At 34.1% G+C, this 27,488-nt stretch overlaps 1 protein-coding gene across 1 annotated transcript in view; it reads right to left on the reverse strand.

Annotated features, from left to right (window-relative positions):
- The window catches only part of LOC147832133 (uncharacterized), a 123,180-nt gene extending 96,169 nt beyond the window's left edge, over nt 1-27,011 (reverse strand). Inside the window, exons 1-5 of the mRNA XM_087298056.1 lie at nt 26,913-27,011; nt 26,668-26,818; nt 24,692-24,771; nt 21,807-21,846; nt 20,664-20,807 (exon numbers count right to left, since the gene is read on the reverse strand). Coding sequence (XP_087154182.1) covers nt 20,664-20,807; nt 21,807-21,846; nt 24,692-24,771; nt 26,668-26,684 — 281 coding nt within the window. The 5' untranslated portion in view covers nt 26,685-26,818; nt 26,913-27,011. The remainder of the gene's footprint in view (nt 1-20,663; nt 20,808-21,806; nt 21,847-24,691; nt 24,772-26,667; nt 26,819-26,912) is intronic.
- Nucleotides 27,012-27,488: the final 477 nt, after the last annotated feature.

Raw genomic sequence — 27,488 nt, forward strand, 5'->3', positions numbered from 1 at the left:
TTCATATATTGACGTATTTGTGAGTAACAGGGAACAAAGATGTAAAAAAAATTCAGTTTTTTGCACAGAGTAATCATTTGTGATGTGTAACCTGCACTTAGCAGTGAAAATAAAACCGAAAGCATGCACATAATTTAAATAATCTTATCTCATTTTAGAGTTATGATTGCGACAAGCATTTAATGTTTTTTTTTTTTTTTTTTTTTTTTATTATTATTTTTTATTTATTTATTTATTTATTTATTTATTTACTTTCCATAGTGAACAGTGTTGTGCATGACAATAAACATTTAACAGTGTCTGTAAAACTACTCTAGCCTATAATGTTGAATATAAAGCAAGAAGAAATCTGACAATGATACATGTCTGATTATACAAGTAGAAAAAAAATGGTCAAATAAATGTTCTCAATGACAGATTGCAAGCATACAGTTGAAGTCAGAATTATTTTCCCCCCTGAATTACAGTATTAGTCCCTATTATTGTATTTCCCCAATTTCTGTTCAACAGATTTTTTTTTCAACAGATTTCTAAACATAATAGTTTTAATAACTCATTTCTAACAACTGATTTATTTTATCTTTGCCTTGATGACAGCAAATTATATTTTACTAGATATTAACTAGGTTAATTATGTTAACTAGGCAGGTTAGGGTAATTAGGCAAGTTATTGTAAAACAATGGTTTGTTCTGCAGATTATCGAAAAGAAATATAGCTTAAAAGGGGCTAATAATTTTAACCTTAAAATAGGTTTAAAAAATAAAAATAAAACTGCTTTTATTCTAGTCGGAATAAAACAAAGATTTTTCAAGGAAAAAAAAATATTATCAGACATATTGTGAAAATGTCCTTGCTCTGTTAAACATAATTTAGTAAATATTTAAAAAAGAAAAAAATAATAAGTCAAAGGGAGGCTAATAATTCTGACTTCAACTGTATGTTAATAATATATAATTATAATAATTCAACATCAGAATTATAAATAGTTGCATTCTGATGTCAACACTTGACAAATTTAAAGTCTGTTCAAGTCCACCATTCAAAGTCTACAGTAGAGTATTCACTTTTATTTGCATAGTGCTTTTACAATGTAAATTGTCAAAGCAGCTTCACATAGAAGATCATAGTAGTAGACCTACACACATTATTATTATTATTATTATTATTATTGTTTTATCATATGTTTGAGGAATAACAATAATAGCCTACTTATATGAACTATTATTTTACATTTACAGAATCGCGCAGCTCTACCTCATTACCACTTCTGGTTCTAATGCGTATCAAAAATTTAACTTAATAAACAGTTATTAATAAACAGTTGTAGTTAAATAAATCAATGTAGCACAACCATGCAACACAACTTATGCCTAGTTCAGACTGTGTGATTTTAGCCCCGATTTTGGCTCGCCAACAGGTTTTGAGAAATCGCCGACACATGCCTGAAATCACAGGCAAATCGCTGCTCGTGCACGTGAGTGACAGTCACACAGTATGAACTTTCAAAGACGCGATCTGAGAGAATCGCCGATGCCTGTGAGATATTTGGCATGCTAAATATCTGGAGCTGTCGGCGATTCAAATCATACCCTGTGAATTGAGTTTTGACTGAAAATAACTTCAGCGATCGCCTACAGCCAATGAGAGAGCAGCATTCACTAGTGTGTGTGTATACCTGCTACAGGCCAGCGGGAGGCTGGGGGAGAAGTTAAAAGTGCTCTTTTTTCGGTTTATTTGGACCCACGAAATGAAGGAAAAACTAGTGGAGGTTTGACAAGACTGTGTTTGACGTTTCATACAGAAAGAAATTAGTTTATTATTAACGTTGAGGAGAAATGGCTAATTCCCTTTAAACCCAGGTGAGCAAACATGTACATGTTCTACCCCATTAAAGGCTTCTTTCTCATTATGTAGTTAATAACAAAAGATATACTACGTGTTTTTGGCTGTGAAACGTAGTTTGGACGAAGTTGTCAGCGATTCTTCCTATAGTAAAGTCATGCAATGTGAATGTCCCTGTCGCCAATCCATCTTGCAGTGTAAACAAAGCAGCGACGAAACGCTAGCCCAGATAGTCATGCAGTGTGAAAACATCTGTGACATGACTACTTTGATAATCATGCAGTCTGAACTCGGCATTAGATGAGCTCGGAGGAAACAAAACTCTTTAGTTTTGCTGCATGCGGATAGAGTTACACTTCCCGTTTTTGCTGCAAATTACGTGACATAACCTGAATGAAAGAGCTTGGCTGATTGCGAACCGGCCCGAACCAATCGTATGGATCGAGCACGCAATTGTTATTATTAGCAGTAAAGAAAATATATATTCATATATATATATATATATATATATATATATATATATATATATATATATATATATATATATATAATTTTTTTTTTTTTTTTTTTTAAGTCAAACACTTTGGACAACGCTTAAACAAAATTAAGAATGCAATTAAGACTTTAATACCTTTTAAGGGCCTTAATGTTTTCATAATTGACATCAACTTTTAATACTTTAAGACTCTGCAGATACCCTGTTTCAGTTAGTACATATATAAGTGGTCAGCTGGTAGGGCTACAAGAAACACAAGCCATCAGCAGCATCATATCGCCCCCCTATCATTTATTTTAAAGATGAAACGCAGCCAGACATACCTTTGGCCGCATAATTTGCGCTCTCCAGAAATGTAGACAGGGGTACTTTTTCACAATGAGCCTGTGTTGACAAAAGAGTCCCTTTTTTTTTTTTTTTTTTTGGAAATTTAAATTTATGCACAATCTGAAAGCTGAATAAATGAGCTTTCCACTGATTTAAGGTTTTTAGGAGAAGACCAAAACTCCTAAATTAAGTCCTTAGCAATGCATATTCATTATTATTAATTTTTTTTTTTTTTTTTTTAAATATGTACATTGGAAAAGTGTTGATTTTTATTTATGTTCTTTGGACTTTTAGGCTATTTCCAAAAGTCTTTACTTGCTTCTGCATTAAATTAAATGTTGTAGTTTGTCTTAAATGTTGTAGTTTAAATGTTGTAGTTTAAATTAAATGTTGTAGTTTGTCTGATTTCATAGTTAAAATAAAATGGTTGTAAAAAAAAAAAAAAAAAAAAACACCCGGAGGACAAAAAATACCAATTATGTTTGTATTTCATCACTAATACACACATTTGTAGAATGTGCTTAGCTACTGCCATGTATTTACTCTAAATAAGCAACCACAGAAAAGAGTACACAATTTTAAACAGCCTTAACCTGATTTTCACTGGTCAACGGATTTTGTGAAATTGCTGTCAAATTAATCTGAAATCTAAGGCCAGTCTGTAATTAATGTTACCTGAAGTCTAACTGAAAAATGACTTATAGTCTATATATCAGAAAGTAAGATAAAGGGCATTTTGGAGTTTGGGAAAAAAAGTTATAGACCACAATCTTAGAATAAATAAGCTTTATGATAGCATTAAGCAGAAACAAAGCAAAACAGTAGTTTCTAGTGAAATCACACAGCGAGTATCTTCCTGTTTCTGATACATAATGCAGTGCAAGCATAGCAGCGACTGAATGCTATTCTAGTAGAGTGTGAAAGCAATGGTGATTCCATAGTTTTAAAAATTGCCTAGTGTGAACTATATTAGTTGTTTGCATTGCCAAAGTTATTTGCTGAATTATTTCTTTCTGTTTCTACTGTAGTTTACTGTTTCTTTTGTTAGTCACTTGATTTTTATTTTCACCTGTGCCTGGTTTAGTTGCTCATCATCTCTTGTATTATTGCCCGCTCTCGGTTCTATTTCAAGAGTTCACACTTAGCTGATGATTGATTATAAAGCTTGTTTGGCATGCTGTCCCGGGAGAGAGCCCTGAGCTCATAAGATCCTCGCGCCCATGGCTCCGTCCCATTTGCAAGGCCAGAGGGAAGTTTGAGCTTAGGTAGATCTTGAGAACAGATGGTGATTGCTCTTAAGAGATAACTAACTTACTAGGTGCTTTTCTATGGTGCCAATTTGGATTAGTCAATTAACTTCAGTTGCATGTTTTTGGATGGTGGGAGGAAACCAGGGAACCAGGAAGAAACACAGGTGAGCATGGGGAGAACATGTAAACTTCGCACAGAATCGTAAGCTGGCTTGTTAAGGACTGGAACCAGTAACATTCTTGGTGTGAGGAAAAAGTGCTAACCACTGGGCCACCGTGCCACCCATTTAGAAAAGGAGAAGGAGTAGGGGTGGAGCAGGGGGAGTCTTCAAAACGAAGATGGCTGTTATATGAAACTTAGGCTATTTATAGTGGCTTAGGAATCATCTGATTGGTGAATCATAAATTGAATAATGCGGGACTGGCTGCAAGCAATCATAAGCACGTGATCCTCTCGAAAATAGTTTACAATTAAACTTCACTTATTATCATGCTGGATTGTTTTATTTATGTAGTATCCCTCTATTATAGTGTTTAGTTTGGTTATTATATATTAAATAAATGACTTCAGTTATTCATCCTGCTTCAACAGTCTCTTTCTCTAACAACCAATGCTGACAAAATGACAAGAAGCTTAACCAAAACCAGTAACACTGTAAAGTACAGTACAGAGTAATAAATATAGAGCACCGGTGAACAGAAAGCTTCATGTGTAATGAAACAAATACAAGGCTGATTTATTCATCGGTGGAAAGTGCTTGCACAGAATCCCCCAAAAAGCTGGTGCCTTTTTGTTTTCTGTAAAATGTTGAGTGTGCAAAGGTGCCATGCAACCTCTTGAAAATGGAACATTTCAATACGTTAAGCTGTGCCAGTAAAATTATATATGGCGAAAGCATGATTTCAGACAGGATGTGGAGTTAAATTAGGTCACTGCCCTCAGTGTTATTATTCATGCATTCAAATGCAGAGCAATTTTGAGAAAAGGGAATAAAATGACTTCATGAAGCTGGCGCTGTCACAGTAATGAAATTCTCAATAATTAATTTTGAACTTACAGTTTACCTTACCTCTTCAGTCAGTAAATTGTATGTTAAATAAAGGGATGTCAAGATGTTGTAATGATTTTAAGCAAACAAAAAGTAAACAAAATTAAATTAAAATGGCCAACATACACAAACCACTCAAAATTTAGACTGAAATCCTCAGTCATGGTGTTTCTTTGCTGTTAAATTCAGCACAGATATGATAACCATGATGCAACAGTCCAGGTCAGCCATTCCTCCAGGCCTCTGTAAAATTTTAATCACTTTAAAAGGAAATAAACATGAATGTTTCCATTTTTCAAAAGAACATTTATCAATAATGGATTCAAGCAGAATTATCATTTCCGCCTCTTCACATAACTTGCCAATTTGCTTAGAGGATCTGAGTTGAAAAGCCTTGAAAATGTCATAATACAAAAAAGGTGATTAAAAGAAATAATACAAAAAGGTGAAAAGCTATATAGTCTTGATCAAGGTTGTTTCATCTTCTAGAAAGAAATAAAAAAAGCAACGCTTCCCCCACATTTCAGCTTGCTCTCATCGGACTGAAACTAAAGAAAGTAAAGTTGTGTGATCTTGAAAAAAGAAGGAATCATCCATCAAAGCCCTTTCTTTTTAACTTAAAACAACAGTGGACTTTAATGAGGTTCTGAGGTGCTCAAAAGACAGCACAAAACAAAGAAAGAAAGCCGTTTCTCTTCTGAACTAATTCAGTCCCTCCTCTTGTCTAGTAGCTCATATAATGACTCCAGTGGCTCTTCCGCTTTAACCAGTCCTCACTAAACCTCTTTGAATTGTCACTGCTTTTGCCTCTGTGTCTCTCTCATGGCTGCGGTGTGTGTTTGTGATTGTGTGTACAGGTTTTGGTGTTTATTATGACATCTGTATAATGACAGGGGAATGACCTAGCTAATACAATGTTGAGATGGTTCATGAGAACATGCCCTGTGTCGTCAAAGCTTAATATACTTAAATTATACTTACCTGCAGTGTTAGGGGTTAAGCATTATAGGTAAATCGTAGTAATATTACTTTTCCAAAGTAACAAATAATGCATTACTTTTAAAAAGTAATATTATTTTATATTATAATATTGTAGTATTATAGTTTTTTGTTGATTATTATTTGACTAATGCAAGTTACCTGAATCCTTGCTAATTGGCTTTTACAAAATGTATTGCAGAATTAAAATGACCTTATTCAGGCTAAATCACGCACTCAATGAGAGAGCATGCTGTGAGGGAACAGACAGTCTGTTCGCACACAATTATTATATATATATATATTTTTTATTACAGCAGATGGGTATGTGTAATGTTTAAAAAAAAAAAAAAAAAAAAAAAAATATATATATATATATATATATATATATATATATATATATATATATATATATATATATATATATATATATATATATATATATAAAAATCAAATTATTTTTAATTCCAAGGTGACAATTTTCTAGTGGTGTAAAGCAACACAATACAAATACTCAAATTACTTTAACTGAGTAGTTGTTCTCAAAAATTGTCATTTATTTAAAAAAAAAAAAAATTACTTTCGAACAAATTATTTGTGCTCTATACAGTGTTATTTTCCTTCAAAATACAGTCACAACTTTTTTAAAATAAGTTTTTTTTTTTTTTTTTTTCTCTGGACAAACTGTGATCACTTATTTTGTTGTGAAAAAAAAATGCTTTTTCCTTGCTTTATCAGGGATTACCACATTTAAAATTAACTACCACTATCTTTATTGCAATAGTGTGATGCCAACTGCTGGATACTCATAGCTTGTTTGGTCAAAGTTAAAAGTGCATGACCTAATCCCAGGGCTGGATTACCAAATGTGCATTAGAGTAAAGAAAAAAAAATGGGTGAGGTAAGAATAATAGTCATTTGTAGTGTCTATTTTAGCTAAGTGTTGTTAGCAAAAGCTATTTTTGTAATATCTTCACCCATCAACGTTGGATTGAAAAGTGTGTGGCATAGGTAATAAAGCACACAGAGAAATGTTTTAAAATAATCGATCATTAACCCAGATTGAATTAATCATCTGCAACTAACAAAAGTTCATTGTTCTGTATGATCTGGACCTTCATCTTCTCTTCATCTTTCAGCGCGTTTTTTAATCACTATCGTTTTTCCTGGAAGTCTCCCATATTTCATACCCATCACCCGTTTTGTTGATTCTCCCGGAATTTCACCCCCTTCCCCCGGTCATCAGTTTTTTTGCTACAATCTAAAACAGATCGTCGACTATTCTGATGGCAATGGCGGTTACCCAGTGCAAAGGATAGACCAGGCACCCTTTCGGGTCATGCCTGCCAATCGATTTCTGTTCTTCCAGACTCTGTAAAGTCTCATGGTATGGGAGACACAAAATGTATAAAGTGTGTAGTAAGGGGTTCTACAGCCTTAAAACATCTATAACAATTAAAGAAGAAAAAAAAAAAAGAGATAAAGTTGCCTTCTTCGTGGATTTTGCCTATTGCACTCCCACGAATAACATTAGACCAGTGTATTTAAAATGACTTATCGCATAATGTTTAGTAAATAGAAACGTCATTATATCAAAAGCAAGCTCGTAGCAATCTGTAATTTTGATTTTGTGGCTACATCGTTTTCATTTTTACAATCACATTCATAAATTTTAGTACAATTTGTTTATCCACCAGTTAGGGTTAGCGTTATGGGCAGTGTTTGGTGCATGCCTCTTAAAAAAATAAATAAATAAATTAAGAATTATCAGAATTAAGTCATACAAATTTAAAAATATGCTAAATAGTTTAATTTTCTCATGAAATTGGTCTAATATTCAACATTTATTATTATTATTTTTTAATATATATAACCAAGGTTGTGTTAATGTATTTATTTATTTTTTGAGGAAATAAACTTAAATACTTGAGTAAAAAAAAAAAAAATTATATATATATATATATATATATATATATATATATATATATATATATATAGAAACTAACAAAAACAAAACATTCAATATAAAACATATTGCATAGCATGTATTATTGAGAACTTTTTCAAGTTTTAACGTAGTAAAGTGATTATATGTGGTGTGTGAGAGAGCAAGAGTTTATGGAGAGCAAGAATTTATGGAGAGCAAGACGCATAACTATTTTGTTTAGTCTTTGTCTGCTGTGGCTCCATATGCTTACAAGGTTAATGATGTGTTAAAGCAGTGCCCTGTGCAATCTCATGCCTACCGTCTTATAATTATTCTGATTGATTGTGTCATACATTAACAGTATTATAGAGTGAAAAAATGCAATGTTGACATTAAACCTAACATAATTTTACTCCGTTTCAACATCAGTGTTATTTATTGCACTACATTTCCGTAATTCTGAGCATATTGTTAGTTTAAGTTTAAATACTTAGAAACACTGAGTGCCACAAAACACTGTGTTTTGTAGGCAGGATTTGTAGGATTTTTATTTTAATATGTAAAAGAATAAAATCACATTAGTTAATGAAACCCTAGACCCCAAATTTGTATATATTTGTTTAATTCATCATTTCAAATTTAAAGATTTTGATAATAATATTTAATATTCACGTTCATTTTTTTTTATTCAAGTACGAAACTGTATTTCTCGCCTTAGCCTTATGTTTTCACCCACCTATTTTTATGCGCATTTTGCATTTGCGCTTAAAAAAGTTGTTTTATGGAAATGCCAAGATGCACATAAATGTCGAAAATAGGCATAAGAAACCATGGGCCCTATCATACACCCGGTGCAATGTGGCGCAAGGCGCGACACAATTGTTATTTGCTAGTTTCAGCTTGGCGCAAAAGTTGTTTTGACGTTTTTCACCACGCTGTTTAAATAGCAAATGCATTTGCGCTCATATGTGTCCCCATAGGCATTTTAGTCTGAAAAGGAAGGCGTGTTAAGGCGCATTCCTGGCGCATTGCTATTTTGAGAAACTATAATAGATTTTTCAATAGACCAGAACAAAGCCGGTCTATTGTCCAGCGCAGACTGCGTTAGTTGTGTACTCGCACACACTGCTTAATACACACAAGAAGTAAAGCAATTCGCAAATATCTTTACATATGAAAACTTATTTAAATATTAAGGATATATATATATATATATATATATATATATATATATATATATATATATATATATATATATATATATATATATATATATGATATAAAAAGAATGTATATAGGATTTAAATATAAATGATTAAAATATAACAAAACATTATTTTCTAGCCTATAAATATAAAAACCACTGCCTTCATGTCTTCTTCCCAGGGGACTTTTCAGTTTATTCATAACAATTTGCTTTTGTATAATGTTGTAATTATTATTAGCAGTATTATTTATTATATCCATATTTATGTTTGTTTTATTAAAAACAAGCTTATATTTACCCTACTGTCAGGTTTTAGACCATATGGGGCACAGCATGTGTATTTGGATATAACTCGGTTTTTAACATTTCGTTATTATATTATTTATTTATTTGTTTGATGGAAAGTAGAACTGAATTTAGAAATAGTTTAGAAACAAATCTTTGCGCTTAACAAACGAAAATAATTATTTATAATCTATGGATGTCTGTGCGTACAACATATTTCCCCATCTGCAAGAGTATAAGTGAAAGTAGATAATTACAAGGCTTATCTCTCAATAAGATATCTGTTTAACTGTTTTCTTGCTAGTGAAACTATCAGTTTTTCCACTTACAAAGCCGTCATGTAAATAACAAATGAGCCATGGCGCCACACAACTGACTCTTAAAGGGAATGGGAGATGAGACTCTGATTGGTTTATTTTCAAAACACACCTATAACTCATTAAGAAAATAAGCTCAACCCTTTTAGACCATGCGCTAAAGCGCAAAGTGGATTTTTCCGTCTTTATATTAGCAAAAGGGGATTCTGACACGCCCCTAATGGGTTTGCGGCCTGCGCTTTGCACTTTGCGCATAGATCAACAAAATAGAGCCCCATATACGCAAAACTACTCGCAAACCTTTACTCAACAAACTACGATGGAAACACTTTTACCGAAAAACTCCAGAACGAGCATCGAAATTTAAAAAAATAAAATAATGTGTGTAAATGGACAAACCAGCAGACTGAGCACACTAAAACAGCTGAAATATTGTTTTGCTCAATCTAAAATGTGTTAACAGTTTTAGTATTAATGTTATTATATTATTAATGACCTCCAGAGCGTCTAGCTGGAGCGTGTCAAGAGTGCCTGTTCTCAGTGTCTCATGGCTTTAAATGCCACCACGTGTTTATTGTGTTTCAGCATTGTCCTCTGAGGTGAAAGTCATTTATTAAATAAAGAAACAGTTAAAGAAAGAACATTTATTAAACAAAGAACAGCTGCAGTATATTCCTTTTTTACTGTTGATATTTCGCGCCAGATAATCAGGAAGTGGCGATAGAAACGCTGCTTTATTCACATCTTTTAAACAATATTCCAGTTTTGGACATGAATTTAATTAGCATTGTTGAATGTAAACAAAGCTATTGCCTACATTTCTGTCACACAAAGAACACAGTCAAGTACAATAATGGCTTGTCCTTTTTAATGAATATTTAGCTTAAATTTACTGACAAGATTAATGTGATTATTACTCGTTCTAAAAAAAATATTTTAGTACTGCGTACATTCTCAGCTTTGCAGTAGTCTATAATGTAATGTAACGCAATTACATCTGAAATAACTTAAAAAATGCGGCCAGTTCCCCTTTTTTCAAACGAAAAGTCAATAAAAGTCACACATTACATTACTTGTTTTGTTATACACATTTAAATACTTTAAAGGTAAACTTACGTATTAACTTAAGTAGCCATGTTTTCCAATGTTAACTGTCTGTTTCACTGATGCAGTGGTGTTGCTTTTTTAAATATATAGTCATATTTGCAACAACTTTGCATGAGCACATTAGCTGGAGAAATAAATGCTGATCTCTTTTTTTTTAGATGTTGTCATGGTGACTTGTAATATCTGTGTTCTATTGATAATGCTTTTTTATAGTCTTGTTGTGCGCGCTTAACTCTCAGTTGGTCTACTCAAAGTTGATTGACCTAACGCAGATGAGCCATTTGAAACCCAAAACTCAAAGTTTTTAATCTTTCGGTAAATCAACTCAGAGTTCAAGTTTAAACTGAGTTTCTAAACCTCCTTACTGAAAATAACCCATTATGGACAAGGTGTTCTTTTACATTTTTTTTTTACTAATTCGCATATGTTAACTGAATATAATTGTATTCATAATTAATAATAATGGATAGTTTACTTTATTTTTATTTAAAAGTATGCCTATGGCCTTATGGTTTTTGAATTTACATATATATATATATATATATATATATATATATATATATATATATATATATATATATATATATATATATATACATATACATACATACATACATACATACATATATATATATATATATATATATATATATATATATATATATATATATGTATGTATGTATGTATGTATGTATGTATGTATGTATATATATATATATATATATATATATATATATATATATATATATATATATATATATATATATATATATATATATATATATATATATATTCACTATTGCTTTCTTATGCCTATTTTCTGCATCTTGGCATTTCCATAAAACATTTTTTTTATGGGCATAATGTGCATGAAAATAGGTGGGTCAAAACATAAGGCTTAGGCAAGAAATACAGTTTTGTCTATAAAAAAAGGTGATGAGACTGACTCTCTTTCAGAAACAGGCCCTTCTTCTGGAGTTTGACAAACCTACCATTTTGAAACAGAAAACCAAAACCAAAAAATACTGTTTGGGAAAATTAAAGTAACAAGTAGTGTACTTTAAAGTGTCACGTCATACTGCATATGAGACATATTACAAGTTATTCTTGTTTATTGTTTATTGATGAAGAATTATACAAAAAAAGTCAACTTACATATTTATTGACAGCATCTGAGCATGTATATCTTAAAACGCCTGCCTAAATATCTAACGCCCATAATGATGCTCTAAAAGGGGTGGATTAATAACTTCTTTAGAGAAGAACCCCATAATTTATTTCTGCAAATAATATTGTTTTATATGCACACACATATAAAATAAATCCAATATTAGTTTTGGTAAAAACATGCACTCATTTTCCATGTTATTTTAAATATATACAAACTGTTCATATAGGACAAATATTATTGACATTATTTCATATTCTATTCTAAAACATAAAAACATTTACAAAAGCTGTCATGTATTCTAATTTCATAAATAAATCATTTAAATAAAAAATAATGAGACCATTTATTTAAAAAATGAGGTAAATTTTTTTATCATTTATTACGATATAAAAAAATCATACTTTTATAAAAGTATTATTATTAATGGTGATGGCGATTATTATTATTATTATTATTAATAATAATAATAATAATATTAAGTAAGATATTTTTTATTTAATTTTTTTGAAAATACAATTTGATACATGTAAACCACTGCAGAAATGTTCTAACAGGCCCATGTCATATACAGTACATAACCTAAAAATTAAAAGCATTAACGTATCCTATGTTTTTTTTTTGTTTTTTTTCGCAAGCTTTAGAGATGTAACGTATATTCTGTTTTAAATAAAATGTCACCTATAGCTTTCCCCATGAGCCACGACTGTGTTCAGTCGTCCAAATGGAATCAATGTTTTCAAAGTGCACTGCGAAGGGAGCACAATTGTAAACATGAAGATCGCTAAAACTAAACTGAAAAAAATGCTTTGAAAGCAAATTATACCTTAGAGTTATGACTTTAATGCTTTTTTAAAAAATAATAATAATAATTAATTAAAAAAATAATCATTCCAAGTTTAAATGTTAGAATGTTCTGAATAAATAGGGCACGGGGGGGAAGAGTGGAAATAGAACACAGCCAGGAACTATGTTTCTATCTACAGCTCCAAAGGTATAGTTGCAAGCATAGAAGTTTGCGAATGCAGTTTGCGAACGTTCGTTGGAATGACGGATTTGGGCAACACCAAAACTTGCGACCTTAGTTGGCTAACGAGGGTTTTCGGAATCACACCCCTGAATAGTGCCTGCCTGCTGCACCTAAGGACTCTGAAAGTGATGTCTGTCTCACCATAGCAACACCTGTGTCTCTCCTTTCCTCCTCTTCTGACCACCTAGTCATGATGTATTCTGTCTTGTGATTTATTTGTATGTGTTTGATTAGGTTTGTGGTATTACCACAATACCTCACTGTTTTGTTTCACGTGTCACAAAACGTATCATTTGAGTTTATGGAAGTGAAGTGGTGACATCGTGACTGAACAACATGTGCCAGCCTAGTTGACTGAAGATCTGCAGTTGAAGAGTGCCATATTACGCACATGACTTGGCAGGTGGAAGAACAAGTAGTTCAGACTAAGTTGCATTATTCAGAGAAACTAAGTTAATTGTAGTTATTTTCCGCAGTATTTCTGTTTCCAATAAACTACATATTTGCTCAATAATATTGAAATATCGATATTTGGCTAAGATAATCGATTCTAGAAAACACAAAGCTGGTATCGGAGATATCGATATTTTAGAATTGATCCGCACATCACTACCGTGGTGGTCCGTGTCCCTCACAAACTTTAATGTTTTGCCACAAAAAAAAAACAAAGTTGATATAACTCAGGCGTGCATTGTATAATCAGTCTCAAAATACTCGTTTGATCCTGACCTAAACACGCTTACATCCCAAAATTCAGTTACAGTTAAAGTACCACCTGCTGGCAACAGGAAGTGACATTTTATAGTGTAACAAACTCCTCCTACAAATTTTATCAGATTGAATCCAAGTTTTATCAGTATAATCCAAAGGCCTTTGCCATGTGAAATTGTGAAGATCTAGAGTTTGTCAAAGGGCATGCCCGTAGCGGACTGAAAGTTCAGTGTATTGCCATGGAAGAGGAAGTACTTAAAACTCAGCCACAAAATGTCAGATCTGCGTGAAAATATATATGTTCACTGAAATTCCTGAAGGCACCTACATGCCAATATTGAGTCAGTCATTGCACCACCTCCTGACTAGGGTTGGGTACCGAAACCCAGTACCACATTTGTAACCAATTCGGCATATGTATTTCGGTGCCACTGGTGCTGCAACAAGGACGTAAGAAGCATCAAAGGGTGCATCAAAGGCACACGTAGATATGCCTTGTCACACCATCTCAAAACATTTAATTCTAAACAACTTTGAGAAATTCACACTGCAATGTCAGGTTTTTGTTCTTGTTACTTAGGGAACGGACGCACGTGGCAAATTTAGAGAGCGAGAGAGACTCTTCAGATCAACATGCATGATTGCTTTCATCAAATTTGCTTAAACTAAGCATTCTAAAACATATTTTACAAGCAAGGATTCTGACACTGCAACGTGAAGCAGAAGGTTTACAAAAGTTGCGTGTGAGGAGGGAACATGTCAGACTTGATTAAACATTTGAAGGCTCATAGAACAACTTAAAAGGGAGAGGATGCACTGTTTCTGAAAACTTGCGACATCATATGGCACTTTCATTGAGTAGGTACATGGACACTAATGCTCTGATTTTAATATGATTAAGCCAATACTCTGATTAGGAGTCTAGACTACCATGTAAATAGTGATTTGATTACCACAGGACACCTGCATTGCAAAATTGCATTTTTTTTTTTCATTTTACGTGCGGTATCAGGCACTCTTTCACCAGCCCTTACTTAATGCTCGCATCAAATACCTTAGTTTGTCATGGGGGCATGAATGAAATGTCCCTGAAAAAAAAGTGAAACTGCAGTTAAAGTTGAAAAATGAAAAATGAAACACCTGAAATTACATGACATGAAACATGGAGAGCATGGTGACGCAATGACATTAATAGATCTATGTACTATAACATGTAAAACGAGATCATGAAAGGAAAATTCATAAAGCAACTCATGTAAACACTATGATATTATTGTGTTGTTCAGATTAAGGCAAATCATTGGATTACTGATAACCATGTAAACAGTCACAAGCCCCAACCCTAGAAAAAGGAGTTCCGTATTTTGATGACAGCCTTTCCACAGGTTAGTAGTAAGCTAATGTAATTTCATAATGCAAATCTTAAATTCATTTTAACCAAAAATTATCAAAGTAAATATATTAATGTAATTCAAATACATAAAATATGTATTGATTTTTACTTTAAACTTTAATTATACTGTTCTATTAAAATTATTTTCTAAAAGACTGTCAAATAAAATATTTTTTCTATTGTCATCCACCATAATTTTGTGGTTCAAAAGTATCAGTTTAGGCACCATTCTGGCACAGGTACCATTTTAAAAGTATTGATTACTATACCTAACCCTACTCGACAGAAGGACGTTTGGCATAAATCATAATCCCCATTTTTTTATTTACATTCATCAGCCTAAATTATTATTGTCCTCTGTTCTTTGTCATCCCAAGGCCATTGGAAAGTGGTGAGCCCGAGTGTGAGGTCCCTTTCATCGCGGCTTGCAACTTCACTTATTATTCTTGCTGGTGCTTTTGTTGTTATGTAATAAAAAGCACAATATGTAACTGACATATTTAAATCTAGTCAAAATATGTATTCTGAAAATTGAAATCATAATTACGCATGCCTAATTTTAACATTACCTTGAAAATATTATTATGCATATATTTTATTATAATGTTTATAAAGCTACACCAAAAAAAAGAAAAGAAAAATGTATTATTTTACACAACAAACAATCAAATATTTTTGTTAAGCTTCGATCTTTAGTCCAGACTTTGCACCAAAGATATAATAAAGAAATCAACAAATAGTAGTAGCACTATGTAACAATGGTGATAATAGCACCACTATGTAACACTAATAGCAGTAGTACCATTACAAGCAAATTACAGGCTTGTAGTAATTTCAGGGTTTCATCAAGTGACAAAAAATGCTAATATCAAGCTGTGATGTCTTTCAGCGGAATGGAAGTATATGTGAACTATGTGCTGACAGAATGAGTAATGAGAAAAATCCTGAGAAGCGTCTGCATGAACATCTGCCCAGCTGGCTTTACTCAACCCGACTTCTCAACACCAGGACAAACACAATTAGTCAAATCTGAGGAGCCGCTGATGAAGAAAAACACAGATCTATTTCCCAAACACAGCAGAGGGCAAACCATGGTACAACAGGGCATTAGAAGAATAAAATGTAAGCTTTAGTGTCAAATCTCTTCGGGCTGATTGGATCTTTTCTAGGGCATCAGTCAAACCTGCTTTCACTGTGCTTGTGCTTTAATGAACCTTCAGTTCAACAAGCTCAAGTTTCTTTGACCGCCACAAACTGCAGAGATAAACAGAATCTATAGAGAATGTGTTGAAACAGCTTAATGCATTCATAGGACAAGGGAGCCTGATTCTTATTGATCTCTATCAATATTTTGTGTCATACACTCATCAGCAATAAACTGTAGGTGCTTGTACTCTAGGTAATAAAGACAATCATATATGGAGATGTTTTCTTGCAGAAATGCACTGATGCCTTGTCCGTTATGGATAAACTTGTTCATTTATTTGATCTGCTCTGGATCTACCCACTCTGCATTGGTGCTTGGATTCTCCAGTTACACTTCACTGCTGGACACAGAATTTTGTGAAATACATATTATGCTACCAAGCTCTATAAGCTGGCATTTCCAAAAAAAACAGGCTAAATGGTAATACATTTGCCAGGGCTTATTAGCTGGATTTAGTTTAGCTGCAGAGGTCACATACGCGGCAAAAAAGTTATGTTAAAATATATTAAAATACATTTTTTACTTGTAATCAATGTTCTGTTTAAATTCCTGATTCTGATTGTTCTGATCCCATCAATTTGAATCACCCATGGAAACAAATGTGCTTCCCTTAATTCTTATTTAAACACAAAATAAATCACACAAAAAAGTAAATAATCTCATAAAACATCAAATTCCAAACCATATAATATAAATATATTTGTTTCAGTTTGCTATAAATTGTTTTACATGACTTTGCATACGCAGAGATGTTGCATACGCAGCACGCGTGATGTATTTGAGTGTCTCTCGAAAAATGATATCTCATCACCTGTGCCCTCACAATCATTACATTATAGAGGTGCAGGGGGTTGTTTTGTAGCCTCTGCAATAAGCAGACGCGGATGAAGCACAAGTGATTAACACATGAAGTCAATGCAAAAATGCATTTAGACATCTTTTGGTGCAAATTGGGCATTTTGGGAATTTGACACGCTTCATACTGCAAAAAAATGTAAGAAATATTTAGAAAAAAAAAAACAAGCAATGGAACAGCCAGAACAGCAATCAGCTTACAACTATGGAAATTGGTTGAAGGTTGATTGCCGCTGGACTTGACCGAATTATAATACATAATTTTTGCTTTACAAGTATAGCTGGTATTATGGTGTTCATGAAATCGATAAGTGATTTTGTTTAACTCATACCCTGCAGTAAACAAGAGAAAATGCTTTCCTGCAATGATTTTTCCGCAATCCGTGTTTTTGGTGGTATGAGAAGCCCTAAAGCTGTATTTATACTTTCGCCTGGTGCCACATCGCACATCTTCGCTGTCTGCATGTGCAAGTTTGCAAGTTAAATTTGCAAGTTTCTTGCAAATTTAAATTTTAGCTCCAACCCCAGTTAGACACATATGAGCCAGCTAATCACACTCTTAGGGCATATACTGTTGCTTTGAACCGTAGCACCCTTGTCATGGATGATGCGCTGATCAGTTTAGCATATGTGCTCCAGCTCAGCACAGTGGAGATGTCTTTAGTCGTGTCATTTTAGTCATGTGATATGCAGTGACACAGTCAAATATTTTGCCAAACAGATCAGCTACTGTTGACGTTCATAAATGATCATACAGTCCTCTTGCTGCAGGTATTAGGAGGTTTGCTGAAGGTGCAGCTGACGTACAGCGAGAGGTTTGCGTCTTTGATAAACTATGACAGTTTGTGTTCATTGAACAATAAGAATGAATAATAAATCCATAATAAATAGTTCCTTAAAAGTCATGTCTAGTCTTCAGTTTTTGATTCAGACACTAAAACTGTACCGCACTAAAGCCCAAGTGAACTGCACTCTAGCACACCTTTTCCAACCTGGCCAGGGCCGACCAACTGAACCATGCCTGAGCCCAATTCAATGCAGTTAAACTTCTCAAACGAATCGGGAAACGTGTCTGGACATGGTTCATATAGCATAGTGTGAGTGCATCCTTATTAGACGTACTAGAAGCTTCCAGGTAGATGTGTCTACTCAATGTGCCATATTGTAACTGATGAAAAGTTGGTCAAATATTGTGCAGAAAAGAGCAATAATAGTTTAAACATATCTATAACTTGACAAAATGAGCACAGAGTAGGTGGGATAACCAGTGTCTTGTTGTGTATTACACTGTTATAAATGCACTGTGCATTTGGTGGTTCTTTACCTCTGCGTCATACATTTAGATTCCTTTAATGCATGGCAAGCCAGAAATACATACTGATCTTTTATGTGTTATGCTTTTGTACAGTTTGACTTCTATTACTCCATTACCTGTTCCCTAACTTTGAATTCCATTTTCAAAATGTGACTTGCACTTCTGGGGTCCAATTGGTTCTAGAGAATCATCATTAACAGTGTCATTGGTTTTGTAACAAGACATAAAACCCACTATTATTTACTGTAAATAGTCAGCAGCAGTCACTGTTATATATTTTGTTTACACAACTAAACCATTTTTATACCATTGCAAGAAAACTATCACACCAGAATTTACATTGCACAATCAGTAGATAAGATCTAGAAATTCCTTTTGTTTGTAGCCAGGGATATTATTTTAATTTGTAGCCTGGATGGGACTACAAGGAATGAAAACGTTTTTTTTTAGAAAGTCATGGCAGTTGAGGTGGTGTAACAACATTAATAACAACTTTAAGCAGTACTAAACTTCAGTGTAAATACAAACCAAAGTGAGTCATGCCAAACTGTACAGCACAATGAAAAAGTGGCTTTGGTTGCGTCGGCAGCCAATTAGTAACCAGTGTTTAATTTAGTACACTTTTCTGATGTGTGTATACAAGTTTTTTTTTTTTTTTTCATACACTGACACAACCTTTAAAGGCCTACTCACACTATGCTATCCGAAGCGTGCCTAGGCCCATTTCCCCAATTGTTTGAGAAGTGTGAGTGCACTGAATCGGGCTCAGGTCCGGTTCACTTGGCCGGCCCTGGCCTGGTTAAAAGAGGTGTGCCTGAGCGCAGTTCACTTGAGCCCGAAACTGAAAGCGAGACTTGACTTTTAAGGGACAGTTTCATATGGATTTATTAATCCATTTGTAATCCGTGTGTTTTATATCTGACTGTGTGTCACTGCATCCCTAAGGTCTAAAGCGATATAACTACAGAAATCTCCACTGTGCTGAGCGAGAGCGCTTACTAAACAATGCAGCATTGATGACGTAAGCGTGCCCAGGCCCGATTGTAATGTGAGTGCTGGCCGTCGGGGGAGATGGGAGGGGGGACAAGCATGCTTTGGCCCAGTTCGAGGCAACTGTACATAGTGCGAGTACGCCCTAAGAGAACCTGGTCTGCACTATGTACAGTTGCTTCGAACCCGGCCAGGGCTGGCCAAGTGAACTGTGCCTGAGCCCGTTTCAGCAAACTCACACTTCTCAAATGATCCGGGAAACGGGCCTGGGCACGATTCGGATTGCATAGTGTGAGTAGGCCCTTAAAGCTGAAAACCCTGAAATAATGAAACATCAGCCCAGACTAATGATCTAAACATGACTGAAAATCTTCTTGGTGACCTGATTGAAATCTTAGAGAGAGACTAGTGATGTCATAAAACCACCACATCTTACCTATTTTATATACACTACGTAAACAAACTTGGAAAGAGTATCTTAGCCATTAATCCACATTTTCCCATATTACCTCATGGCACAACACATACAGTAGTACAACCACTGCACATCATGTGATGAGCAGCTGTTTAATTTCAGTAAATTTAACTAGTGCTGTTCTAACTTACTCTCAAATAGTCTTGTTTGACCTCATAAGGCCGCTCATGATGAAGATAAATTTGGCTAGAAGAGTCTTGTCAGATTCTTCTTTCCAATAAACTGGTTACAAACAAAATAATTGTGTTGGAGCTGGAGGATTGTGAAACGTCTCAAATCAAATGAGGAATTTTAACAGTTTTCCTGTTCAAACCTGACACTCGTGCATTGGTGAAAACTGTTTTCCACCTCTGCTAGAGTAAAAGAAACATATTTCTGTAGCTTTTTTTAAGCCGCTTCATTAAACACAGAGCAAACTTCACTTTTCATGATGGTGTTTTTACAGCATTATGTGGTTTGAAAGTGTCAAGCAGCTACGAAAATTCGGAGGTGAGGACAATTATTTACTCTAATTTGACAATTTTATTCAACACATGCACACACTATGGCAGGAGCTGGCTTTACTATGGGATTTCTTTCTCCCGCAAGGGAACGAGAAGGACAGTGAAGGCTAATCCACCCCTGGGAAAGAAATGATAATGCAGTACACACTGCCAAGGTCCTCTCTCTGCTTGTCTCACCAGGAATGATGAATGGAGGAACACAACGAAAGCCTCATCAGTGATAAACTAACCTGAGCATGTAGAGATGTAGCCAGATACCCAGAACACAAGGACAAGGCCGCTGTGTCACAGCTTCACAGGCTGAAATGTGTTTACCATGCACAGCAGGTCGCTGGATATGGGATGAGATCCGACAACAGCCGCATATAGGACTTCTGTGAAACAGGAGAGAGAATATGAGCCTGAATAACAATAGAAACTGGCAGCACAATGTAATGTGTATCTGTTACCTCATACTGTATTAAAAATCACATTTTTGTAACTTCTAATTATACATTAACACACTTAAACATACTATTGCCATAAATAATAGGTTGTGCATTGCAATTTATTCAGTATTCAGTGTATTATTTATTTTTTTTCTTTGATGGATTAAAAATAAACACAAATAAGAACGTTACAAATCTAAAAATTCAAGTACTCATTCATTTCTGCAACATCACTAAATTAAAGTATTAATGTTAAGACAGGTTAAAACATCATAAACATCCTTAATCATGCTAGCAAGTGGTTAATGATGTCAGCACACAGCAAATACCTACATTAGCAAAAACAGGTTTTCACTTGACGTCATAAATGACGTGCAAAAATTCAGAGGGAGGGCAGGAACTGATTCTTCTACATACGCCATAAAACCCAACAGTCAACTTTATCAAATTAAAAGAGTAGTTAACACAATTGACTGAAAGTTAATTCTACTCATTTGAAAAGAGCTTTGAACTCAATGTTAATTAAATACCTCATTACTTCAACTTAAATGGAGTAAATTTGCAGTACTCATATAGATTAGTTTAACTCAAATGGTTTGCAGCAATCGGTTTCCTTAAACGGCTTAAGTTGCCTTAACTTATTAGGTTTTACAGTACTCTTCTTGTTTGAGTTCTCTTCATTTATTGGGTTTTACTGTGATCACATTACTTGGTTTACTTAAATGCATTAAGTTCACAGTACTCTTACTAAGTACACAGTACTTAGGATTAGTTTTCAAACTTAAATGGTTTGTTGCAATCGGTTTCCTCAAATGGTTTAAGTTACCTTAACTTTTTGGGTTTTACAGTGAGGGAATAGCTATCAGAACATCAACATGTTTGTTTCGTTTATAATGGTTTAAATTGGCCAACATAAGAAATGCCGAACAGCTTTTAAAGACTTACAAAAGTTTCAGCTCATAAAGGGGGAAGTTCAAGAAACTGCCTGAAAAAAAGAAGGCGGCATGTAATAAACGTATTCAATACAACCATGTATAATTCGTTTGACAGTATCAATAAAGATTATGTACAGTCTTACATGACATGTGTATAAAAATGTTAATGTGTTACATAAAAATCAGATACAAACATCACCGCACTTACACGAAATCCAGGAGAATTTAAATAATGTACTCTGCCATGTATTCGCTGCAATAAAATCTCCATCTTGTTTTGCAATAATCCATGTCTTTACTGGTGTTTTGGTGAAATAAACAACCATAAAGTTATAGTCTATATGTGGTGCAGTGAATGCTTGTTAATGGTAAATTAATCTAGGGGGGAAAAAAAAAAAAAGAAATGCAACCCTTACGATAAAACTAGACTGTTATAATTGTGAAGCACTTTTTTCCCCTTACAAAAATAAACAAATACTATGATGTAGACTATGCGTCCACGCTTTTGTATGCTTTCATCTGTTATTTTGTGATGCCTGTAAGATATTCAGATGGGGAAAAACTGTAGTAATCTATAAACCACGGAGTAAAGTGTATAATGTGTACAAAACTTTAATAATGAATGCTACACAATACTGTAGGATAGTAAACTGAAATAAATACTGAAAGGTGTTAACTGTGGTGCATTGTGATAGTGAATAATTGTAATGTTAGCGTAGAAAACTGAAGTCTATTGAATTATTTGTTTACTACTACGCGTGTTGTACCACAGCAATAATATAAGTACTATGACAGTTTAATTCAAGTAAATAGTATGATTGCAAACACTACAGTATTTACTATTGTATTTTTCATTTAATGTAATAGCTTGAACTGTAAATACCGCCTCGATGACAGGCATTTAGTAGAAATCTCAATCCTATTTATGACATAAGGATCATGTCCAACATATGAGCTTATTTTCTATTTAAATCTTTTAAAATATGAAAATACAGCCTCCCCTTTATGTCTCCATTTAAATTTCACAGGCCACCCGAACCGTGGTTGAAAACAACCTAATAAAAAATACTACTTCAGACATTTTATCTAGGTTAACAATAGTGTGTTTTGGCTGAATTTCAGATTTGAAGTGTTGCAAGTTAGCGAAAATTAATGAAATATCAATTACCAAAGAAATCACTAGTCACATTTCTATTGAGGTGAAAAGAGTCATATTTGGCAAAGTAACTCATGCCATTATGGTCATTCTCATTCCTGGGAGTCAACTTCATATATCTTTGTTTTAGTTTAATTTGAAAAATGAGCACAAAGTGAACTGCTGTGGTCATAAAAATAAAAATGTCCCACTTGATTAATAGCAGACAGCCTTTGCTGCCTAGTCTTTACCTTAGAAATTAACTGTAAAGGAACATTAATACATTACAACCACAATCACTGGACTGTAATTAATTAAAATTCACTACCACTAATCATTTATTTAACATATAGACTAATCATGCATCCATTTTATCAAAATAATTGGTTCATTCAGACATACAATGTTTGCGATGTCATCCCAAGTCAGCCTCGTGATGAAAATGTTGGACGGCAGATTAAAAGCATTGATCAGACTGAGGCATTGAAAACAGTTAACAACAACTCAGTGTGTCATGCACTGGTATAGAAGTAATATTGTTTCTTTGAGAATTGAACGGCTTTATTTCCATGCTGTTGTAACATAATGCAATACTAAAACGGCATCTGTATGTCAGTGGATGGATATCAGCAGGGACACGTTTATTTGTATTGTGTGATTTCACTAGTGAGCAAAGCCATTGATTATATTTTGAAAGCTGAACAGAACATATCCATACAGCTGTTGCTAACTGCTTTCGGTAACAACTGCTCCAATCACTCTGCATAACATTAAAAATAACTAACTCCAACAGCACATAACCACTGACATTCTAGGCAACTCAGAACTCCTATTTAATAATAGAAGATTCTCTCTCTCTCTCTCTCTGTAAGTATGTGTGTTAAACAGTACTTCTATTTTTGCAGGGACAATTTATACCAAATCCAATTGATCACTATGAGGCTTGGCAAAATATAAAACAAAATGCATTAATGGGCATACCTCTCAACATCCTCCTCCAAAAAAAAAAAACTTCAAACCAGTTAATTTCGTTAACAAATTTTCTCCATAATTTACTAGTTGAGCAAGTTTATACAGACAAAAGCTAAAAAAATTAAGTGATGTAGATAATAACTGTGATACAAATATATTGACATTTTGGCATCTTTTTCTATGTGCGCTCGCATTGACAGTTTTGCATTTGAGTGCCTCCAAGTGCTGTTTACTGTAGCTTCAGCAGCCCTGCACGTGAACAAAAGTACCAACCTGATTGGTGGAAAAAGGTTTTGAACGAGCATGAGGCATTTTTTTTATTATGCTTTATTTAAAATGTATTTAATTTTAAATATCTATTTATTTAGTGAAAAGCTTAACCAGGAATGACTGCTACAAACGAGCTTTATGCATGAATGATTTTTGGGCAACCCTACATATTTTACAGTGAACATGACGTTAATTGTCTCTTTATAACAATATAAAACGCATCATCTCTGTTAAATAAATTAATAATAAAAAAAAGATACTTCAAGTCATGTAGGTTTCACTTCATGCTTTTTAAATGTTTTTAAAATAATTTGGAGTTCTGAACGTTTGCCTGTAGACATTCTTAAGAGTTTTAAATTGTTTTAACTATAACATTGTTTGCTTTAATCAGTACTAAAATTGATGAACTATATCTGTTCTGGTATGCAGTACTCAGATGCTATTATCAAACAGACAGGTTTATTGAACACAGTGAAATGTAGATGACATGGGATAGCTATTCAAAGTCTTTAGATTACCAGAGTCACAGAAGAGGATGGAGATGACAGGGGGTTTCCAGGAGCTGGTTTGACAAAGGCAATAATACCATACAGCATATCTGTAATAAGGGGAGTAGACAAAGGAGAACTGGAAATGCTGGAGCAAAGAATCTTCAGAAGTGTAAAAATTCGCCCTATCCACATAGAAGACCAAACAGTGAGTGAGTGGGAATGAGGTGTTTATATCCAGGGAGAAGCTGGCTGGGGAATGGCGATCAGGTGTGCTTGAACTAAAAACTCTGCTGATTAGGTTGGAACCTGGTGTATATCTAATAATATCTCAATTGGTAAAGCCTTTTATTGTATTGGCACAGCGATCAAGCATTTGATTGCAGAGAACACACCCATTGATAAAATGTGTGCCTTAAATCTAGTGGTGGACAAAGCGAGGCTTCATGAAACATTGAAACAGTCGAAGCAAATGTGTCGAAGCTTTAAAACGTTTCGAAACCCCACTCTAAAGTGACACCTAGTGGTCTTTTTTTTTATGAATTGCACTGGAGTAGCTTTAGCAAAGAAACAAATTTAGCAAATTGAAATATTAAACCCTGCTTTGTAGAATAGAACCTACAAGTGATTTAGTGGAGTGGGTAGGGTTCCTTACTAACATACAGGGACAATGGGTTTAAATCAGGCTGATACAGCTATTTTGAAATGCTGAATATCTGTTTGAAATCCTTTGTTCTTGTATCGTTTTGTTTCAACATTGGCCTGACATCCGAATAAACATTTTTAAAATAAATATGTATTGTTTTGGTCATAAAACAGGGTTGCTAGATCAGACACGATTGTGGCCAGAAGTTAACAAGATTAATTTATATTGTTTATTAAATTTCCCATTGTAACTTATTAACCTCTACCCAAAACATAAACCCAACCATAACAGTTCTGTAAAAATATTAATTATTGTTTTACAGTGTTACAAAAATGATGCTAAATTGATGGTGTATCTGCAGCTGTATACTATCTAGGCTACAGCATAGTACAGTGGCATGAATAAAATGCATAAAATCATGATTTCTGAGTATTTGTACAAGTAGGGATTAATACCCAAAAGCCATTTGAAACACAGAAATAACATGCACACGCACGGTCCACTAGGCTTGAGACAAAAGGTTTTGTTGACCCTGTCAGTCAAATGCAGATTCGCCAGGTCTCCAAATGCTTCTCAACTGACCGATACGTTAAATCGCTTTAGTCACATGACCAGGTGTTTCAAAGAAATTACGTCACGTTACCTGGGTGTTTCAGAGCATGCTTCGGTGTAGTGTTTCAAAACAATTGCACTTCAGGATCTCAACACTGTGTTGAAAAGTTAGTTTCACGTCAGCCATCCCTACTTAAATCTACTGCACATGGGTCCCCAACCCTTTTCCTGGAGATATACCTTCCTGCAGGCTTCAGCTGCAACCTTGATCAAACACACCTGTTTTTGATTACTAAGTGCTCCTTCAGATTCTATTCAGTTGGTCTAGTGGTGTTTGATCAGAGATGAAGCTAAACTTTACAGAAGGTAGATCTCCAGGAACAGGGTGAGCACTCCTGTTCTAGATATACTAGAAACTATACAAGCTAGTGTGTTAATTGAAGGTAGAGTCAAACTCTGCAGGACACCAGCCATCCAGGACCAAGTTTGGGCAACCCTAATCTATAAAATCCATACACTGCATTTAAATTACTTGATTGCTTTTTAGGTCATTTTAGTAGAGTATCTTTAAGGGGTAAGTCAAACTGTAGGACATAATAAACTGTTTCAAAAAGCAACCTATTTGGCCATTTTTCAGTAGAAGAAACTCTCCCAGGACAACACCTTAAGCACTTCATTATGGTCTCCTAAAAATTTCTGAGCAATGTGTGCAGTGTGTCAGAATACACTATCCTGCTGGAAAACAAAAAAAAAACAAACAAAAAACAACAACTTCCATTGGGAACACTATTGTCATGAAGGGCTGTACCTGATCTGCAACAGCATTCAGGTTGGGCCAGACTTTTCCAAGCAGAACATTGCCTAGAGCATCACATCCCCTCCGCTAGCTTGCCGTCGTCCCATATTACATCCTGGTGTCATCATTTCCCCAGATGCACACATACACGGCTGTCCACTTGCTATAAAACAAAAGTAGAAAGTAGACCTTATATGTGCTCTGATTGATCTATTTGGTCATTAAACGTGTCATAGAATGAAAATCCAAATATATACCTAGGCATAGCTGAATAATAAGAATTCAGTATATGGAAATACATACCATGAGTCCCAAACCCCATTGTTTCCAAATTCTCAAGTAAATCCCATGAGTGTAAAATCCCAGAGAAAACTTGCTAGACTCACTAGATGAGCAACTTTAGTAAGTGATTCATTAAGTTGAAAGTCTGCACACGGCAATACATATTTGCATAATTACAAGTCCCTTTCTCCAGTTTTATAATCAGATGGAACAGCAAACAAACACATTTAATAAACAATATATTATCTTTCAGCACACACAGTACATATTTGTGTAACGAATATGGCCTATCAGACACATCATTATTTTTGCTTTTATTTAACAAATGCATTAGCAAACACAGCGTCAGCTTTTCACAAACAAAAAAAAAAAAAAAGACTGGATGGTCAGCTGTAATTTTATTCCAAGGTATTTACAACTTAAAGGAATGTGCTCAGAACTGGACACACAGAGACCTGGGGCCTCACCTACAAAAACAAGGGTTAATTAACACAATTTATTTATTTATTTATTTTAATTTTGTGATTTAGAACCTATAAAATCTTTAGCAA

Source organism: Danio rerio, chromosome 20 (assembly GCF_052040795.2).
Source record: "Danio rerio strain M-AB ecotype USA chromosome 20, GRCz13ab, whole genome shotgun sequence".
NCBI classification, from domain to species: Eukaryota; Metazoa; Chordata; class Actinopteri; order Cypriniformes; family Danionidae; genus Danio; species Danio rerio.